The sequence below is a fragment of the Rutilus rutilus genome (assembly GCF_951802725.1).
Source record: "Rutilus rutilus genome assembly, chromosome: 6".
NCBI classification, from domain to species: domain Eukaryota; kingdom Metazoa; phylum Chordata; class Actinopteri; order Cypriniformes; family Leuciscidae; genus Rutilus; species Rutilus rutilus.
In genome coordinates, this window is record NC_140214.1 from 31,870,953 (window position 1) to 31,891,917 (window position 20,965).

General features: G+C 36.7%; 1 protein-coding gene across 1 annotated transcript in view; it reads right to left on the reverse strand.

The window, feature by feature from the left end:
- mpp7b (MAGUK p55 scaffold protein 7b) overlaps positions 1 to 14,812 on the reverse strand; it is a 60,043-nt gene extending 45,231 nt beyond the window's left edge. The window contains exons 1-6 of the mRNA XM_084411466.1: positions 14,669 to 14,812; positions 13,351 to 13,427; positions 11,495 to 11,613; positions 8,942 to 9,019; positions 4,279 to 4,359; positions 1,533 to 1,673 (exon numbers count right to left, since the gene is read on the reverse strand). Coding sequence (XP_084267592.1) covers positions 1,533 to 1,673; positions 4,279 to 4,359; positions 8,942 to 9,019; positions 11,495 to 11,613; positions 13,351 to 13,378 — 447 coding nt within the window. The 5' untranslated portion in view covers positions 13,379 to 13,427; positions 14,669 to 14,812. The remainder of the gene's footprint in view (positions 1 to 1,532; positions 1,674 to 4,278; positions 4,360 to 8,941; positions 9,020 to 11,494; positions 11,614 to 13,350; positions 13,428 to 14,668) is intronic.
- Positions 14,813 to 20,965: the final 6,153 nt, after the last annotated feature.

A 20,965-nucleotide genomic window follows, 5' to 3' on the forward strand; every position in this document is an offset into this window, starting at 1 on the left:
ACTGAAATAATACAAGAAAAGAAAGTGTAGATAGATACCATTCAAAAGTTTGGGGTCAGTAGATTATTTTCTTTCTTTCTTATGTTAATCAATCAAAAATGCAGTGGAAACTGTAATGTTTAAAAATGTTATATATATATTTTAATAATAAAAATAAATATATTGTAAAATGTAATTTATTCCTGTGATGGCAAAGCTTATTTTTCAGTATCATTACTCAAATCTTCAGTGTCACATGATCCTTCATTCTGAAATGCTGATCTAGTGATAAAGAAACATTTCTTATTATTATCAATGTTGAAAACAGTTGTGCAGCTTAATATTTTTTGTGGAAACTATGATGCACTTTTGTTCAGGATTCATAGATGAATAGAACGTTCAAAAGAACAGCATTTATTTGAATTTAGTTCTTGAAGCAGCGTAAAAGTCTTTACTGTCACTTTTGATCGATTTCATTGCTGAATAAAAGTATTAATTTCTTCTTTCTTTTTTTTTACTTTTTAATGGTATATTGTATAAAATTAGGTAAGCCAGATATACAGACAGATTTTTATTTGATGAAACTGCATCTATTTGTTCCCTTCAGACTTCTGGAATATTTTGTGTATTTGACTTTCATCTGATTAATTCATCATAGACTATTCCATTCTAATCACAATCATGGTAGAATCAACAGATAAAAAAACAAACAAACATTGAGTCTAGTGAGTGGAAGGCAAGGAGGGACTCTTCGTCACGGTCGTACCAAAAACTGATGATGCTCTTTCCGTTCATTCTCTGCAATTCATAAAGCCTCATTCAAATGGCTGCCTCCTTCGGCATTATTCGCCAGATGTTATAGACAAAAGGAGTAATAACGGAGAAAATCGCCATTTTACAAGCTATGCATTGCGAATGGGAATACAGCCACATTGTGCGTCAGAAGTAGAAGGATAACCCACAGTAAAAAGATAAACCTTGTTTGAGAGGGTTCAATCTGAAGTCATGCGTTTTACATGCAGAGTGCTGTTCAGTGTTTCCTATTTGTATTCAAAGCATCCCATTTAACTAACACAATTGTAAGTCCAGATGGTTTTGTTCAGTGATGGAAAATATGATTCTGGAGGTAGAGTTGAGGGCAAAACTGATCCAGATTGCAATTTGATACTCTTAGCATTATAGGATAATCCAAATCTTCCCTCTAAATTTGCTGGCCTTATTAGTGTTCTGCTGATTACAATCAAAAACAATTCAGCGAAGTAATCAATTTCAGTTGATTTCAATTGATTCCTAATCAACTTCAGAGCCACGACCTTTACCTAAACATGAGGAATGGAAAGTTAACCTATGGATGATTTTAAAACATTATTCTTCAAAAATACGTTTTTAAAGGTTTCTGATAGTTGACAGGGTTGAAGGGAGTCCAATGTACTTTATATTTAAAGCTGAAGCAGATCTCAGAATGAATGAACTGCTGAGCTTTCTACTACTGTAACCTGTTTTTAACCAGCATGATATACTATGTTTTACTCACGTTATCCAGAGGGACCTACCAGTGGCTCCTGGTTTTTCATCAGGCAAACAATCTTGATCGAATCTTCCTCTTTCTCGTCGTTATCAGGGAGTGGAGGCAGAGGCGGCAACCGAGGGTCAAACTCTTTCTGGGCCACCATGTCATGCACTGAGAGAAAAGCCTGAAGAGGATAATGAGAGCACAGGTATGAAATTATCTGGTCGGGAATTCGGTTAGCAGTATTTCTATGGGATAATGGTGGAGAAAATGCATTTATTTTTACAATTTTATAATTGTATCTAACATTACTATAATAGTATAAAAAAGATAAAAGGTTTGCCGATAACTATTTATATAATTTGCTTTAATACAAAGACAATAAAAAAAACTTTTTTTTACAATACTGTCTTTATATTTTTTTATTATTCATAGATTTATGTTACGAAAGGGTCTTTATATATAACAATATATGCCTTCAAGAAAGGGGCGCATGAAAGAAATGCATATTTTGGGGGTCAAAATACATAATTTTGGGAGTTTGAAAATACCTGTTTAGTTGTCATTATACAAAAAATAAATACAATAAAATAATAATAATAATAATTATATATATATATATATATATATATATATATATATATATATATATATACACTCACCTAAAGGATTATTAGGAACACCTGTTCAATTTCTCATTAATGCAATTATCTAATCAACCAATCACATGGCAGTTGCTTCAATGCATTTAGGGGTGTGGTCCTGGTCAAGACAATCTCCTGAACTCCAAACTGAATGTCAGAATGGGAAAGAAAGGTGATTTAAGCAATTTTGAGCGTGGCATGGTTGTTGGTGCCAGACGGGCCGGTCTGAGTATTTCACAATCTGCTCAGTTACTGGGATTTTCACGCACAACCATTTCTAGGGTTTACAAAGAATGGTGTGAAAAGGGAAAAACATCCAGTATGCGGCAGTCCTGTGGGCGAAAATGCCTTGTTGATGCTAGAGGTCAGAGGAGAATGGGCGGACTGATTCAAGCTGATAGAAGAGCAACTTTGACTGAAATAACCCCTCGTTACAACCGAGGTATGCAGCAAAGCATTTGTGAAGCCACAACACGCACAACCTTGAGGCGGATGGGCTACAACAGCAGAAGACCCCACCGGGTACCACTCATCTCCACTACAAATAGGAAAAAGCTACAATTTGCACGAGCTCACCAAAATTGGACAGTTGAATACTGGAAAAATGTTGCCTGGTCTGATGAGTCTCGATTTCTGTTGAGACATTCAGATGGTAGAGTCAGAATTTGGCGTAAACAGAATGAGAACATGGATCCATCATGCCTTGTTACCACTGTGCAGGCTGGTGGTGGTGGTGTAATGGTGTGGGGGATGTTTTCTTGGCACACTTTAGGCCCCTTAGTGCCAATTGGGCATCGTTTAAATGCCACGGCCTACCTGAGCATTGTTTCTGACCATGTCCATCCCTTTATGACCACCATGTACCCATCCTCTGATGGCTACTTCCAGCAGGATAATGCACCAAGTCACAAAGCTCGAATCATTTCAAATTGGTTTCTTGAACATGACAATGAGTTCACTGTACTAAAATGGCCCCCACAGTCACCAGATCTCAACCCAATAAAGCATCTTTGGGATGTGGTGGAACGGGAGCTTCGTGCCCTGGATGTGCATCCCACAAATCTCCATCAACTGCAAGATGCTATCCTATCAATATGGGCCAACATTTCTAAAGAATGCTTTCAGCACCTTGTTGAATCAATGCCACGTAGAATTAAGGCAGTTATGAAGGCGAAAGGGGGCCAAACACAGTATTAGTATGGTGTTCCTAATAATCCTTTAGGTGAGTGTATATATATATATATATATAAGTATAAATATCATAATGACATGACTGACCAATCAGAATCAAGTATAGCAGATAGCAAGAATTGAAGAAAGATTAATTTATCCTTTACAATAGCATTCAAAAGATTGGGGTCAGTAGTTTTTTTTTTTTTTTTTTTTTTTTTTTTTACAGAAATTAATACATTTCTTCAGTAAAGATACATGAAATTGAACAAAAGTGTCATTTTTAAATGTTACATTTAAAATGTTACAAAACGAAATACTAAAATTACCAAAAATAAACAATCTTACAGACCTCAAACCTTTGATTATATATCCAGGGTAAAAAATATTCTCAGGAAATCAAGTAAGTCAACAATCAACACAGTTGATTGGTCTTCTCACTTGGCCTGATAAAGTATCTTTCCACACTGAATATCACCTCACTGAGGCAACCCAGTTTTGCCTTATAAAATGTGAGAGCCAAACAAACGATCCAAGAAGCAACATATCATTAGACCAATCACAAATAAAGCTGTCAAGGCCCTCATAAGTAAAACTCCTGAACTCTATAAACTTAATGTGTGGGTCTGTTTTGTAACAGCTCTAAATGTGAATTTTCTTTCTTTTTATGTCCAGTTCATGCTTGATGTCAGAGAGTAATGTACATTTTCGATATTTTATCAGTTGCATATAATCATCTGCTCCAAAAGAAGAATATGCAAGCCTGCAACAGACAACTTGTGAAAAGAAAGAAATACTCATAACTTGGATTGATTTTACACCAAATAATATGAATGTACTTTATCTAATGACACCAGCCCACCATAAAAGCAGGAATACTTTTATCTGCTTCTGTTTTCAGTCAGTCAGATATGTCAATCCACCTTTCTTGTGATCTTGACCAAATCTTGACCCACATGTACATTCTCTTCTCACCTGTACATGAGGTTTGGAGAGCAAGTGTAACAACTCTGTTGTCTCTGGGCTGGTGACAACACCACGCAGCTCTTCCGCCAACTGGAACGAAACATGAGAAACAACAAAATGTGATAATGTCAATATGTTATAACAGGCAAAAGTCTCTGACCATCCCTTTTGGCGTATAGTTTTTGTATCATGAACCGATCTGGTAAGAGTTTGCTTTGGCAATGCTTGGTGGTCTGGTTCAATCTATCCCAACCCACTTGACAATACTATGCGAGTGTTTACATAGCAGGTCAAAAAGCCACAGAACCATGAGCCCTGGAGAAATAACTGTTTCTGTTGTGGTTCAGCCAAGCAAAAACCAACTAGACTGAACGTGGTTGCGAGTAACACCGGACCTGACGTTAAACATACATTAAATCTCCAAAACTGAAATTTTACACTGAGCTGCAACGCAAGGAAAATGCTTTTAAAGGCTTAATGCTCCAAAATGTCCTCCTCGTTTTCAGTCTGAGAGAAGATGGAAATCGATATCACTTCAAAACCACTCTTTGCCTTAATGAAATACAGCGTGCACAGTCAAAAGATGGCGATAATCTTTGTTTTAAGAGTCTCTGCAGAATTGAGTTGATAAAGACAGGGCTGATTCTTTTTGCAAGATGTGCAAGGAAGAGGAAAAACTTTGTTTTATAGGCTAATAGAAATTTGAATACTGTTAAAGGGAGATAACTGTAATGAAGAAAGAAAGAGGTTGAAGTGTAATCCAACTGATAACGTAAAAATGGTAACGTTAATGATTTTGCGATTTTTACTTTACAGGTCAGAATACTGTGTTGGTTTGAAATCATTAAGATTTTTGAATGTTTTTGAAAATATCAAAACTGCATATTGGCTGCTTTTACTTGATCAAACTTACAGTAAAACCCAAATCAGCATATTAGAATGATTTCTGAATGATCATGTGACACTGAAGACTGAAGTAATGATGCTGAAAATGCTTTTTTTTGCCATAAAATGATGGTGCACAACTTACTGATTCGCATGATGCTTCCAAGACTATCAAATGGAAACATAAACTTATGGGAGCATCCAATGACAACTGGATCTAAGTCTTCAGATGACACACAGCTCATATTACCATGACTTACTGGAACACAACACATGAAATAAGCGTCTTTGCAGTTGTGAGTGTTTCTTGCATTATATGACATGGAAGACATTTATTTGTCCAGTGCGGCTTCATAGTGAAATCAATGTGACAATCGATGGAGCAAGTGGCTGTTGCACCAACTGGTTCAGGTCAATGGCCATGTTTATTGATGAGTGCAGCTTTCTCCTTTCTCAGATAAGCAGAGTCAACAGTAACCCATTATTAATGTTGCATTTCTCCAAAACACTGGTTTAGTCTCCCAAGGCGTGTCTCACAAAGCAGGTTGAGGAAACTCACAAGTGACTAATGATTTGATCCTGATTTATCAGTTAACTATGATTAACCATAATGAGTGTTTTTTCACATGAAGTGTGACATTTACGAACATCATGTGAAACAGAAGAAAGTCAGTGCGATTCAATTCTCATCTTAATGAATGTAAATTGTTTATGTAAATTAAAATGCTAACAAATGTTGTTAAACTTTCAATTCATACATGATCATGCAGTTCTTGAAAATATACAAATGTCATTAAACTTCAGGTCATATAGTACCTAATGGACTTTTTTTTTTTTTTACATTTACAAATGTACAAATGCAAAAAGGTGTTTGGTAGCTATGAGTGATCTAGATTCAACAGAAAATTGAACAATATAAGAATGACTGGTCTTACTTTATATTAGGTGTCTTTAACATGCACTTACATGTATGTATGTATGTATGTACAAAATAATACTAATAATAATAATTAGATACATTTACTTATTGTGTTCATGTACTATTCCAGAACACTCAGGTTTGGTGTATGGGTTTAAGGGTATAAACCCTAAACTGATAAACAGTGCACAGTGGTAAATTTGATACTATAAGGGAACACGGTTCAAACTGTTAGGCTACATTGTTTCGATATATATTTCCTTAAAAAAAAAAAATCTCCTGTTGATGTATGATTCAAGGAATATCCTCTGTTTAAGGATATAGAATACTAAGTGTTGAGGCAATAAGAACATGTTTTGCACCCAAATTAAACCATGTGTTGTTTTTGTCTTTAGCTAGCATTTAGTTAAACTTAGCTATTACACAAACCTTGTTACAGCTAAAATGCACATAAAGGTACTTAATGATTAGTAAACATTTATAAACATTTACAAATAATGAACAGTTTCAACTTTAGATTGGGGTCTGCAAAACATGAACAAATAATTAATAAATAATTTGTAAAGATATGTAAAAAATTTGCCAATTTGCCATTGAAATGGCTGCCCATGAAGGAACTAATTGATTAGTAAAGGTACACTCTTAAAAAAAAGGGTTCCTCGAGGTTCTATATAGAACCCTGGGGTTCAGTACTTGGCCAATAGAACCTTTTACCAAAAAAATGGTTCTATGTAGAACCCTTGCATAGCAAAGAACCTTTTTTTATTAAAATGGTTCTATAATTCATGTTTCATGTTTAACACATTCACAAAGCTTTTTGAGTCAAGACCCATGAGAATGACTGCTGTAGTCAAAAACAAGAGTAAACAAATATTAATATGAGCTGTACATTAGCATGAAACTTATATTTCCTAATATATTATAGTTTAACTTTTTGACAAATCATTTTGTGAAGAAAAAAATAAACTAACCAGGAGTTTTCTTTATTTTGTATACCATATTGTGATGGTTTTAATCTATCGAAGGGAACATTAAAAACAAATAATCGTAAAAATGCTCCCTGGTGGCGTACATGCGTTGCGTTCTGGATTGTTTATATTTTCTTATTTAATAATAACTCGTTTAATAATAAAGAACCCTTAAATGGTTCTATTCAGAACCATCTAACTTGGATTCAAAGAACCATTTGGGGTTCTTTTTATGGAACCCTTTTAAATGGTTCTATATAGAACCATTTTGGAGTTCCATATATGAAGCGGGTGATAGAACCATTTCTTTTAAGAGTGTATGCAGGGTGATCTGAGGATTACAGCGGGAGCTCTTCCACCGGATGAATCCCTGTGGCCCCTCACTCCTCTTTTCCATCACAGGCTGTGGAGCTTCCGGCTGTGGTTGCTGGGCCTTCTAATGGAGGCCCCAGCATCTCATTCAGGGTTCCTGCAGAAGACCGGATGTCGATCTCTGCATGGAACGGTGGGCTAGAGTCCTCTGGGGATGAAGATTTGGCTGCCCTGCGTTCGAGTCGAACCCGGAGCTGACTGGCATGCTTTCCAACCCTCCACCGTGTCCAGATCCTGGGGAAGACGATGTCCACCCTAGTGGTCCAGGAGCACCATCTCTGGCTGAAACTGGCCGAGATGAAGGAGGTCGACAAAGTTCGCTTTCTCAACTCACCCATCTTCCAAGCTGGCCTCTTTGTCCCTGTCAAGAACTTTGCCTGGCAATTCTCGGCAGTACAGAAGCAGACGGAGGTGATTAAACACATCCTGCCCTGTCAGTCTGAGGCTGCCCCCCGCCCCCGCCTGCTCGTCACCAAGGGCGTCGAGGAAGTTAGAATCATTTGAAACATCAGAGATTGACATTGTTCGAGCACAGCCCTGTCCCTTCTTCTGTCACAACAAGTGCGGGGGGACCAGGAGGCTTGCTCAGGCTCGGAAGGGGCAGCAGTGGTAATAAGTGGCTTCCTAATTCGTCAATCATTTAAACATAACGTTGAGTGTGACTGACTAATAGGGAAGGAGGAAGGAGGAAATGGAGACGTTACGCCCCGTAGCCACAATTCCTGTACCTCCTCTTGCACGGCCCGGACCCAGTCTCAGCTCCTCAGCGGAAAACTTAATGTGAGAATTTTCACGCTGCCTTATATACCCGGCTGCAAATCTCACTTGCCAATGTGCATTGGCTTGTTTTGTTACCACTCGAAGGTGATTGGGTTCTCAGGCGAGATCCCAGTTCGTCAGTCGTTCTGAAGTAACGTCATCGTTCCCTCCTTCAGGGAACGGGGACGATCTTCATAAGCTTTTAAAAAAGGTTTTTGTTCTTCATATTCACAATGGTACACACACATATATAGCATGAAATAATACACATTTTAGATAATAAATAATCTGAGTTGTTTCCCAATCTTTCCCTACTTCCTGAGACAGGCCTCTGACCAGCATTACGTAGCATTATCGGCTCAACCAATGGTGCAAGTTTAGGGCAGGACTATTTGTTCGTCCTACCAGGGGCAGATAAAAGGGGTGTTGGGGAAACTTCTTTGAAACTTTTTTTTTAATTTCCGTTTCATCATGTTGGTGGTTATACACTGCGGTTTTAAAGAGTTAAGGGAAAACCAGGTCATTTTGGGCATGTATACACAAAAATGCAGTTTTGGCCTTAGGAGTTGCCAAATTATTTCATTAAAAAAAATAACACAATAAATAAGTGAGTGTCTGTGAGGCTGCATGTGCAGCACAAATATTTATGTGGCTCTGGAGTGTTCAATATAGTAATCCCTTCCAGTACACTTCAAACCGACAACACTAAACAGACTACAGGTCCTGCAACTGAATCTCGTCCCACTAGATGCCCCAGAGGAGAACTTACGTCCTGAGCCAGGCCCTGTGTGCTATCCAGCAGCGGAGCAGGCCGCTGGGCCCTGTACTTCTGCAGCCTGTCATAGACCTGTGAGAAGAGGAGAAGTGGCGTTAGGCTGTCGTCCAATGCCCAGAGGGTTAGTGCTCACCCCTTTGACCCTCACCCTTGAAATTCATCTAGTAGCAAAATGTTTCTCTGTATTTTGTGAGTAATATATCACATTATATGAGCAAAAGTAACCAAAAGGTAATATATCAGTCAAATACAAACTAACATTAAAGGCTAAGGGGTTTTGGGTGTTTATCTGTCTGTCCATCCACTTGGCTCCACTTTATGTGGGGCATAAGCAATGGGAAAGCTATTAGAATATCAGCCAAGAAAGATGTAATCATATTTACGGTCCTCAGCACTCATAAAGAGGAACATGTTTCAAAACAGATGTATTAAGTAAAACAATTTTAAATTTTTTAAAAGATGATATCACACACTAAATCCAGACACATTTTGGCCTGTAGGTTTGGGGCCGCATAGTATTTTTACAGACTTGCTGTCACTTAATGTTTCTTGTTGTTTCATAATGCAACATAGAGGAAGGCCAAAATGATGTGAATTCATATGTCTAAATAAATATGTAAAATATTTATTTCCACAATAAGAGAACTGCCATTATGTCAACCCAGTGATATGCAAAAACTACAATTTATGGAGATGTATTCTGACTCAGACCACATGCTACATTTATTTCAGAATTTTATGGTACATTTCTTGTAAAGTTTCTTCTTGTTTGTAATGGCAGTATAATTGCTTATTTTCCAACAGAAAAAGAGCTCTGATTTCCTTTACAGTCAAAATGGTAGAGCCTTGGAAAAAGCAGAAAGATTCTCTTTGCGCATACTTAGTATAATCCTTTAGTTGCACGTTTGTGTTCGCTGCTGCTGAGACGGACTCTGGCATTAGTTGGAACTTGTTTGTGTGGTGAGAATTGGTCTGAGATATTTCAGACTCATGCAGAAATGTTTTGTACAAAATAAATGAATAGCTTGCTTATTGGGGGACACCTGGCAATGTAACAAACACTTTTTTTTTTTTTTTTTTATGGCTCCTCAACAAGTGTGTGGGTGAAGTTTCAAGAATTTTTTTAGCATTGAATTGTGACTATAAAATATTTAGAATTATGTTACAATTATTATGGTTGCAGGTTTATATGATCTCATTTCAATTTTAAAACTACATGGAATATTTGTTCTTTTAAAATCACTTGAATTTTTCATTATTTGAACTGTAATGAAGGAAAAAAAGATTATAAAGTTACAGAACATAATACATACACCTAGTTACATACATCCAATACTATTCAAAAGTTTGAGGTTGGTAAATTTTTGTTTTAAACATTATTATGGCCTCTTATGTTCACCTATGCATTTATTTTATATAAAAAAAAAAATCGTAAATCAAAAAATATTATTATAATTAAAAAAATATATATATAGTAGCATTTATTTGAAATAGTTTTTTAGCAATATAAAAGTCTTTACTGTCACAGATCACATCCTTGCTAAATAAAATATTAGTGCATTTCATTCATTCATTCACTCACTCAGAAGAATAAGAATAAAACATCATAAATGTGTTTTATATCCTTTGCACATGTTTGTATGAGCATTTTTTATGATATAGCATGAAGCAGTATTCATAAATGCTACTGGTATTTAATGTAGTGCATTAAAATGATCATTGTGGCATGCATTTGTATGACAGAAACAGCTTTCAAACTATTTTCTTGAGTAGTTCTGTAGTTTCTCTAAGGAAAGTAAAAAGTCAGATTGATTGGAAAATCTGATCCTTTCTTAGCATTAAAAGAGCAACACGGAGCAAGAGCACTGAACACTTAACAGCTCCACGTGACTCATGGAACAGAGCACCAGCAGTCCAGCTGAGCTGTGTTTGGGCTTTTATCACAGTCTCCCTTTCCCCTTCGACCTCTCCTCAACTCCCCCTCTCTCAGTGTCGCAGACAGCATGTGCTGGATTCATTAGACTCGTCTGCCAGCAAAATATGATGCTGGGTGTGCACTGACTGCAGTGTTTGGAGAACTCAGCTTGCAAACGATTTCATCCTGAAGAAATGCCAGTGTGCCCAGTGCCCATAACTAAACAAAGTGAGTAAATGAGTGAGTGAGTGAATACATGATTAAAGTAGTGTAGTGAGAGACTCACTCACTGAATGAATGGATGAACAGGAAAGAATTTTGAAATAACGAGTTATATAATACTGAACAAGGTGAAATATGTAATATTGTATGTTATTTTATTTGTTTACCTGCCCAGGGACAGCAGATGTATCTTAATTGAATAATCTTAATCTTAATTGTGCATTGTCCCTGTAAAAAATAAACAATAAAATAAAGTAAGCAAACTAAGAAAATGTGAAGGTGCAGGTGTATTTCTTATGGTCAAGCTAATGGAACAACTTGATCTAAATAATTTCACCCAATTCGAGTCGTAGCACTGGCAAACAGCAGTCACTAAAGTGGGCTGGGTGGCTGCTAAAATAAAATCTGACCTTAATAAGCAGATGCAGAGTATTGCCCATGAGCATGTCCTGTAGAAAAGTGCTGTCCTCTGAGGTGTCCATGTGACACTCCAGCCCATAAAGCAAAGAGGCCAGCAACCTACACACGCCTGAAGATAAGGAGAGGAATATGATAAACAATCTATTAGTCTCTACTATTCTCTGAACTATTCATTACTATCTTTATCATTATGCATTTTCTTTCCTTTAAAGGCATAGTTCACCCAAAAATGAAAATTAGGTCATCATTTACTCACTCTCAAGTTGTTCAAAACCTGTATGAGTTTCTTTTTCTGTTGAACACAAAAGAAGATATTTTGAAGAATGACAGTTGACCAAATTGACAGTGACTTAAATGGTATTTTCTTTCCTACTATGGAAGTCAAAAACCTGGTTAGCGACATTCTTCAAAATATCTTCTTTTGTTCTCAACAGAAGAAAGAAACTCAAAGGTTTGAGGGTGCCGGTGAGTAAATGATGACAAAAATGACTCAAAAACAAAAGCGATCTCTTTAAGTGAGCAAACAGACATGTAAATAAAGGATGTTTATGATTTGTCTCATTCAAATGTCACCCTCTACTGGTATTAAGTAAAAGTTTGCAACTCTCACCCTCTGTATTGAAACTAAAACATGATGGTTAAATTCAGAAATAGTATATGGCTTCTTTGGCTTTTTACATATTTTATTACTAAACTTAAGTTTAGGAGAGGTGCACCAGACTTTAAACAACATTTAAAACAGCTGAATTGAAGAACTACTTCCATATACAGTGCTGGTCAGAATTATTTGCCCCCTTGGCAAATATGATCAAAGATGGCTGTAAAAAATAAATCTGCATTGTTAATCCTTATGATATTTTAGCACAAATCGAACCTTTCATTGAAGTAAAAGAATTGAAAGTGGGGGGGGAAATCACATTATGAAATAAATGCTTTTCTCTAAAACACATTGGGAACAATTATTTGCCCCCTTTTATTAAATACTATGCAACCTCCTTTTTCCAAGATAACAGCTCTGAGTCTTCTCCTACCTGATGAGTTTGGAGAACACCTGACAAGAGATCAGAGACCATTCGTCCATACAGAATCTTTAATGCTGTGGGCCTAATTTTCTGCCAGATGTTCTGGACCTTCTTGTTCAGATACATGGATTCGATAAAATACCAACAGATAAAAAATCAAAACCTGACAGCCTGTGCTAGAAATCTTATAACGGGCCATGTTTGGATCTTCCAACAGGACAAACATCAAAATCAAAACAAAAATGGGTCCCCGAGCACAAAACCAAGCATCTGCAATGGCCATCCCAGTCCCTGACCTGAACCCTATAGAAAATGAGTGGGCTGAACTGAAGAGAAGAAGCGCCAGCATGGATCTGGGAATCTGAAGGATCTGGAGAGATTCTGTATGGAGGAATGGTCTCCGATCTCTTGTCAGGTGTTCTCCAAACTCATGAGACATTATGGGAGAAGACTCAGAGCTGTTATCTTGGAAAAAAGAGGTTGCAAACAGTATTTAATAAAAGGAGGGAAATAATTGTTCCCAATGTGTTTTGGAGAACCCCCCCCCCCCCCCCCCCCCACTTTCAATTCTTTTACTTCAATAAAATGTTAGATTTTTGCATTCTTTTTTAAAAAATAAAATATCAAAAGGATAAACAATGCAGATTTATTTTTTTACAGCCTTCTTTGATCATATTTACCAAGGGGGCAAATAATTCTGACCAGCACTGTACCTTCTATACGCCTCTGATATAAAGCCACATCCCACAGACTCTGCAGTCTGAAATCTGAAATCTATTCACAAGCACCAAACTGCATTCATGACCCTTAAACATCCTTCTCACCTCCTGATCCAGATGATGAGTTTATCATTACTCTGTGGTTTGGTGATGGTATTATTAGACAGAAGATGAAGCCCCTGCTTACAAAGAGAAAAATAAATAATTAACATTTAAAGCAATAGATTGATATTAGTAGACATATATGAAGTTCGTGATAATATCTCAAAATAAACCAAACCTAAAGATTATAATTCTGTAATTTCAAGTGGTTTCACATATGATAATACTTCCACCTAGTGGTACATATTTCTCCTCTTGCTTTTAAGTGGAATGTGAAAATAATGTAAATATATATATTTTTGAACTTCAATTTGAATTAAAAGTGACAGTAAAGACATATACAATGTTACAAAAGATTTAAATTTCAAATAAAAATTATTTTACATTCAATAATCCAGAAAGAAAATGAATCACTGTTTCCACAAACATACTAAGCAACACAACTGCTTTCAACACAGATAATAAAAGTTTCTCGAGCAGCAAATCAGCGTATTAGAATTTCGGATGGATCATGTGACACTGAAGACTGGAGTGATGATGCTGAAAATTCAGCTTTGCATAACAGGAATAAATTATATTTTACAATATATTAAAACAGAAAACAGTTCTTTTTCAATGGTAATATTATTTCACAACAGTTTTTGATCAAATAAATGTAGCCTTGGTGAGCATACAAGGCTTTTTTTATTGGAAAGCAAAGATTTAAATCTTACTGACACCAAAGTTTTGTATACTAAGAATTTCTCAATATTGTATTTGGAACAATACATATTGCTCCTTTGTTGATTGTAACTATATTTTACAAATATATTTTAGCTTTAGATGCTGCTTTTCCTTGTTTTTTTGCTTTTCCACACATTTTTGTGCTTTCAGCTCCATTTCAATTAATTCTGTTTTTCTTATTATACATAACCAACTCTTTTATTCCATTTCAGCCTCAAAAAGAAATCTAATTTTACAATGCCATGTTATTATTTAGTTTTACTAATATAAACATCTTCTTTTGTGAGATCATTCTTTAAAGTCAAAGAGTAGAACATCACTTAATGTCAGTATTGGAAAACTGCAATAGCACACTATTCATTTTGTAGGATTCCTTCACTGTTGTATCAATGCTCGGTTCACTTGGTACCGGACTGAAAATTGCAGTGTGACCCAACATATAAAACAACACGGTATGGACTGCATGCTAGGATAATTATCCTCCTATATTAATCTGCTGAGACATCTCTCACTAGACCCTATAAACAGGATTGACTGTGATTGTCACAAAACTCTTATTTGTATCAGAAATCAAACATTGCAATATTCAATAGCTTACCTGGCCTGCAGAATGAGGTATCAACAATGCTCTTGTCTGGTAGTTCACTTCTAAACTCTGCATGAAGGAAAAAAGAGTGACAATGGCTCATTCACATTTCAAACACTATCAGGCAGATTGGTAATCATCAACAATGACCTGAATGGAGCAGACAAGCAGAAACACTCAATAATGCAGCGCAGCATTTGACCTAATTTAGTTGTCCCCACACATACTGTAGCACAAATAAATCTTCTGCAACAAACAAACAGGCACATTCAAATCCAACAACATTTATTGACTGACCTATTTCAAGTACCGGTAGATATCTGATAATATGGACATGTAGCGCCTTCCAGGACAGAGAAGAACTGCAGAAACTCCCCTCATGTCTCTCTTGTGCTGGACTAGTTTAATGAAACTAAACTAATATTATCATTAAAGTATACATATTTACTTATGTAAACCAATGTGAGCATAATTATTGGCTTTCCAATAATTGGGTCATTCTTAGCATTCGGTGCCATTTGAGTCCTCATGACATAATGTGGTATATTTTGAGTAAAAATGGGCTAATACTTGTTTCTAAATGATCATCTTAAATAGTTAATCCCCCTTTACCATAGAACACAATAATATGAACCCAGGATTAATTCATTAAAAAATAATTGCTCTGATTTTAGTGCAAGTAGGCTAAACTGCCATGTCCCCAAGTAAGCTTGCATAACTTCAGCCACAAATATAAGTAATAAAAATCAAATAAACTCCAATTTTTTTTAATATTGATGTATAATCTTATTTCTAATATTCCTCACCAAAATATATTTTTTGTTAGTAATACATTTTTAATGCTTAAAGTCTTTAAAATATGTTGTGTCCCTGAATTGAATGTCCCCCCTGTTACTCTGATGGAAAATTCCTCTGAACACGCCTCTTGACTGTTCCTCTAATCACATGATACTCAGGAATTTGAATACTTTTTGGCGGCAAATTCTCTTCAAGAAGCAGAGTAAGTATCACTCCTTAATTCACCCTTTTTTCAATGTTTTAGAATGATTCACTGATGTGGTAAAGCATAACATGTCCACCCTGTTATGCCTATTTATAGTGGAAACTGATAATTGTTTGTAATTTTGAAAATATGGTTAATAAACAGTTTAAAAATCTTCCTCAGTGATCACTGCACAGTAGCTTGTTTTTCATCACATGAGTAGCAATGGCTAACTTTAGCATAAAATGTCCCTCCTGTTACTGTCCACCCTGTTACTGTTTTGCACAGTAACAGGGTGGACATATTGTAACAGAGTGGATGTAAATGCTAAATGAATAAGTGTTTACAGCTTGAATTGGTACTTATAATTAATGTATTATACATTTATTTGTTATATACCTTCAAGAAAGAGTAGCTTAAATGGTATGTATGTATTTGTCAGGAAATGGCACTGTTGTCTGCTGCAGAAAAGCAGCAACGCTACAGGGCACATCGTGATGCAGACCCTGAAAAAAGGCAGATACCTATCTGTACCTATACTATATAAATATGTTTAAGTGTGAATTTTAAGTTATCTGAAAAAAAATGTAAGTTTGAATGTTGATGTGGTTTCTTCTTCAGGGGGTGCCAGGGTAAATGAGTTGATGACACTTATTGTTGTTCAGTGGTGTGATGTCCACCCGGTTACCCCTCTGTCCACCCTGTTACCTCTGTGTTTTTTTAAGTTAATAAAATAAGTTCAACAAATGTTATGCATGTCTTTGTGGTTAATTTTAGGGAACGAAAATGGGACATATTCTAAAAGAAATGTGTTGAAATTACCACTGTGCCTTAAAATACAACAACTTTTTTTCAAGATAATGCTTGTTGATGAACACTTTTTGTTTCCGGTACAGACTGCATCTTATGGGAATGTGACGTGACAAAAGAAAGAACGACTCGGATCGGGAGGTGAGGTAAACTAACAGACCGAAGACCTAGCTACGCAATTAATTAATACTTTCTGTTTCTCATAATTTGCCATTGGCTGTATTAGTATTAGTAATTTAAATGGAGAAGTTGGCTAGTAACATAACATTTCAATTATATTCTGAAGAAATTAATTGAAAAAAGATCTGTTCATTTTGCTGAACGAGACTCAAACATCCGAGTCAGTAAAATGATCCGAACTTCCTATCACTAGTATGCAAATACATACGTTTACAGACAGGTAGGACAAATTGTGAACAGATTCAACCAGTATAACAAAAAGTGTTAATGAAAAACATATGCTACATTACCATACATTTATGCTGCAAGTGTTACCTTAAAATTATATTTCTACTTTATCTAACCTGAGAAACCTCTAGTTTAATTTTGTTGGTTTAACCTAATGTATTTGAAAAAAAGAAGCATTTGAATAATCTTTGCTTTTCAAAATTAGTCATAAAACAATCACTCTTGGTAAAAGCTGCCTAAGTGCTAGCTAGCATGTTAGCTTAGCATAGCATAAAAACTTTTATGGGGTGGTTGAATATGATTTCACTTTTCTAACTTTAGTTAGTGTGTAATGTTGCTGTTTGAACATAAACAACATCTGCAAAGTTACAATGCTCAAAGTTCAAAACAAAGGGAGATATTTGCTTTTAAAGAAATCACTTTTTAAGGACTACAACAAATGGCTGGTAGGGACTACAAGACAGTCCTACAGACAGACTACAAAATTGACATAAACCTGCCCCCGGGAACGTGATTTATAGATTATCATCATGACAGAATATGCTAATCAATGACTAGAAGGTAACTACACATAAGCTGCATAAATTCATCATCTAACCTTTCAGAAATGTCCTGTTGCATTCTACATGTTGTCACTTCTTCTTGAGTCTCTCCATCTTTGTCTGACTCCGGTTTGAACATAAAAGGCTAAAAGTTTTAGAAATGTTCAGTGCATGGCTGTGTGAGATAAAAGGACACAAGCTGTTGAAGCTCCGCCCTCTGTGCTGGAAGCAGCAGCTCATTTGCATTTAAAGGGACAGACACACAAACGGTGCGTTTTTGCTCTCTCTCAAAAAGTGACAACTTTAACATGCTATATAAAAATATCTGTGGGGTACTATGAGCTAAAACTTCACATACACACTCTGGGGACATCAGAGACTTATTTTACATCTTGTGAAAAGGAAATTATACCACCCCTTTAAACCATTTGCTCCAAACTCACTTTATAACATCAGTCGGGTGTTAATAACCTTCTGTGATCTGGTGTGGCTTCTTATCACAAAATGAGGCAGAAATATTATTTTATATTATTATGTACTGTGATAAAGGTGTTGATTGCATATATACTTCATTCTTATGAAAATACTTTTTTTTTTGTCTGGTTTGGATAGATAAATTGTTTGCCGCTGGAAATCTTATCGCATCGCGTCTGGTTAGAACACAGTGTTAGGCTGTTTAAATTTGCTTTTCCAAAGCTGCAATTTCTTCCAAAGGCCAACTCAAGCAACAGAACTAACAGGCAGCATCATGAGCTGTTTATTTTCCATGTTTTGTCTGTACTGCCATACTCTGCCATACGTAACACCACCCCTGATCTTGCCGGCATATGGTGGGGAGGAGTCGGAGCTGGCCATAGGGTCTGTGCAGAGGACTTGTCTGGTTCTTGTGGTCTTTTCTGAGGATCTGTGCCGATGGCTGTCGTGGAATCTGTCTCTAGGGCTCAACTAGTTGTCATGGTCTCAGCTGACATCCAGGGCTGTTGTGGTCGTCAAGGTGCTGGTCCACCGTCTGATCTAGATACGGACCGGATCTGGCTGACTGTAACCTCGGGATAAGGATGAAACAGAGAGACTAATATAAGCGTAGATGCCATTCTTCTTAGAATTTAACAAGTACATTGGTTGTCATGGGAAGTGTTCCTGGTTGTGGTTGACCTATAATTAATGCAGCCTAATAGTCCTTTAATGGATTTTAGGAGTGTGACTGTGTGTTATATGCTAGGCTAAAGAGATGGGTCTTTAATCTAGATTTAAACAGACAGAGTGCACTTATATTTTACCGTAGTCAGCCAGATCCGGGCCGTATCTAGATCAGATGGTGGATCTGCACCTAGACAGGACCACAACGCATCCCTGAAGTGTCAGCAGAGATTGTGTCAACTAGACTCTCCCCAGTGGGACTCTCCCATTGGCACTGATCCTCAACAAACTCGTCTCCATACCGTCGTGATGACTCCGACTTCCAACCAGATGGAACTGGATAAATATTCAGAATGATCTGATCCAATCTGACTTCTGACCTGTAATGCTGCCTGAATCATAATCATACACTGTTTGTTTGTTGGCCAGAGGAGAACTGGCTCCCTGACTGAGCCTGGTTTCTTCCAAGGTTTCTTTTCTCCATTCTTTCACCTGATGGAGGTTTGGTTCCTTGCCACTGTCGCCTTTGGCTTTTGGTTTGCTTAGTTGGGGACACTTAATATTTAACAATATTATTGATCTGCCTGCATTGACACCATTAAATGAGAACTGAACTGGTTCAAGTCATACCTCTCAGGTAGGTCCTTTAGGGTGTCGTGTAGGGGTGTGGTGTCTACGTCAAAAAAAAAAAAAAAAAGGACACGTACTGCGTTAGATTAAACTGGGAAGGTTCATAGCACTTGCATATTGTTGTCCTATTGTTAGTTTAACTGCTTCTATTGTTCTCATTTGTAAGTCGCTTTGGATAAAAGCGTCTGCTAAATGAATAAATGTAAATGTAATATGTAAAACCTAGCTACTGGGGTGCCTCAGGGCTCAGTGCTTGGACCACTTCTCTTCTCCATCTACATGACATCACTAGGATTTGTCATTAAGAAACATGGCTTTTCCTATCATTGCTATGCTGATTTAAAACTAACCTTAGATGGAAATAACTTAACTCTGCTGTAAAGCCGAAACAATCTCTGTTACCTTAAATTATACGCTTATCTCTGTAAAGCTGCTTTGAGACAATCTACATTGTTAAAAGCGCTATATAAATGAAGATGACTTGACTTGACTGATGATATAGGAAGCTAGGAGTTGTAATTGATGATCAATTGAACTTCACAGACCACACTGCTAGAACTGCCCGGTCCTGCAGACTTGCCTTATACAACATTAGGAGGATCAGGCCCTTCCTATCAGAGCTTGTTCTATCCAGACTGGACTGTTGTAATGCTCTCTTGGCTGGTCTTCCAGCTTGCTATCAAACCTCTGCAACTGATCCAGAATGCTGCAGCTAGTGGTCTTTAATGAGCCGAAGAGAGCATACATCACTCCTCTCCTCACAAAATTGCACTGGTTTCCATTTGCTGCTCGCATCAAATTCAAGTCACTGATGTTTGCCTACAGAACAACCACTGGCTCTGCTCCCTTTTACCTAGACTCATTACTCCAGATTTACATGCATTCCAGAAACTTGCAAGTGAACGTCGTCTTGTGGTGCCATCTCAAAGAGGCACAAAATCTTTTTCTTGGAGCTTTACTTTGACTGTTCCCTGCTGGTGGAATGACCTGCCCAACTCAACCAGAGCTGCTGAGTTCCGTATAGCCATTTTCAAGAAACGGCTGAAGACGCATCTTTTTATTGTTCTCCTCATTTGTAAGCCGCTTTGGATAAAAGCGTCTGCTAAATGATTAAATGTACAGTGTAATGCAATGTTATGAACTGAGCTGGACGATGACATCACTGTTTTCTCCAGCGAGGCTATAAATATAAATGAACTAAATGAATAACTTTTTTACAACAAAAGTTAACCATCACTGAACTTACTTAAGCTGGACTATGACGCTATTTTCTACTAGAAAATACTGTACAGCCAAAACAAACTTTGTTGCATTATTTTCCTGTTATCACTGTAAAGCTGCTTTGAATCGATCTGTATTGTAAAAAGCACTATATAAATAAAGGTGACTTGGCTTGATCTAACTATATCCTGTTATAAATATTAAAAACAAGAACTCATAAAGGGACCTTTTTTTGCCCCATATCTTTATATTTTGGGGTAATTTTTGCCCCAAGCCCCCGATAATTTTCATCCCTGGTATGTGTACGGTGTGATTGCGTGAGGCAGGGCTCTTTTTTCAAGTAGTTTGTTTAGTTTAAAAATCAAATAAATGTATGAGGTGGTAAAAAGGCTCACCAACATATGGGGTAGCCTAAAAGGCCCCCGGTACAAATACTATAGCTAAAGTAAAATGTTTTGCAAAATATCTAAATTAATACTTGTTCAAAACAATCACTTCAACAAAGTTTTGACAAAAACATAGTTATTTTATTTTATTCAATGCACTTCATTAAAATGCTAATTTTGAAAATGCAGA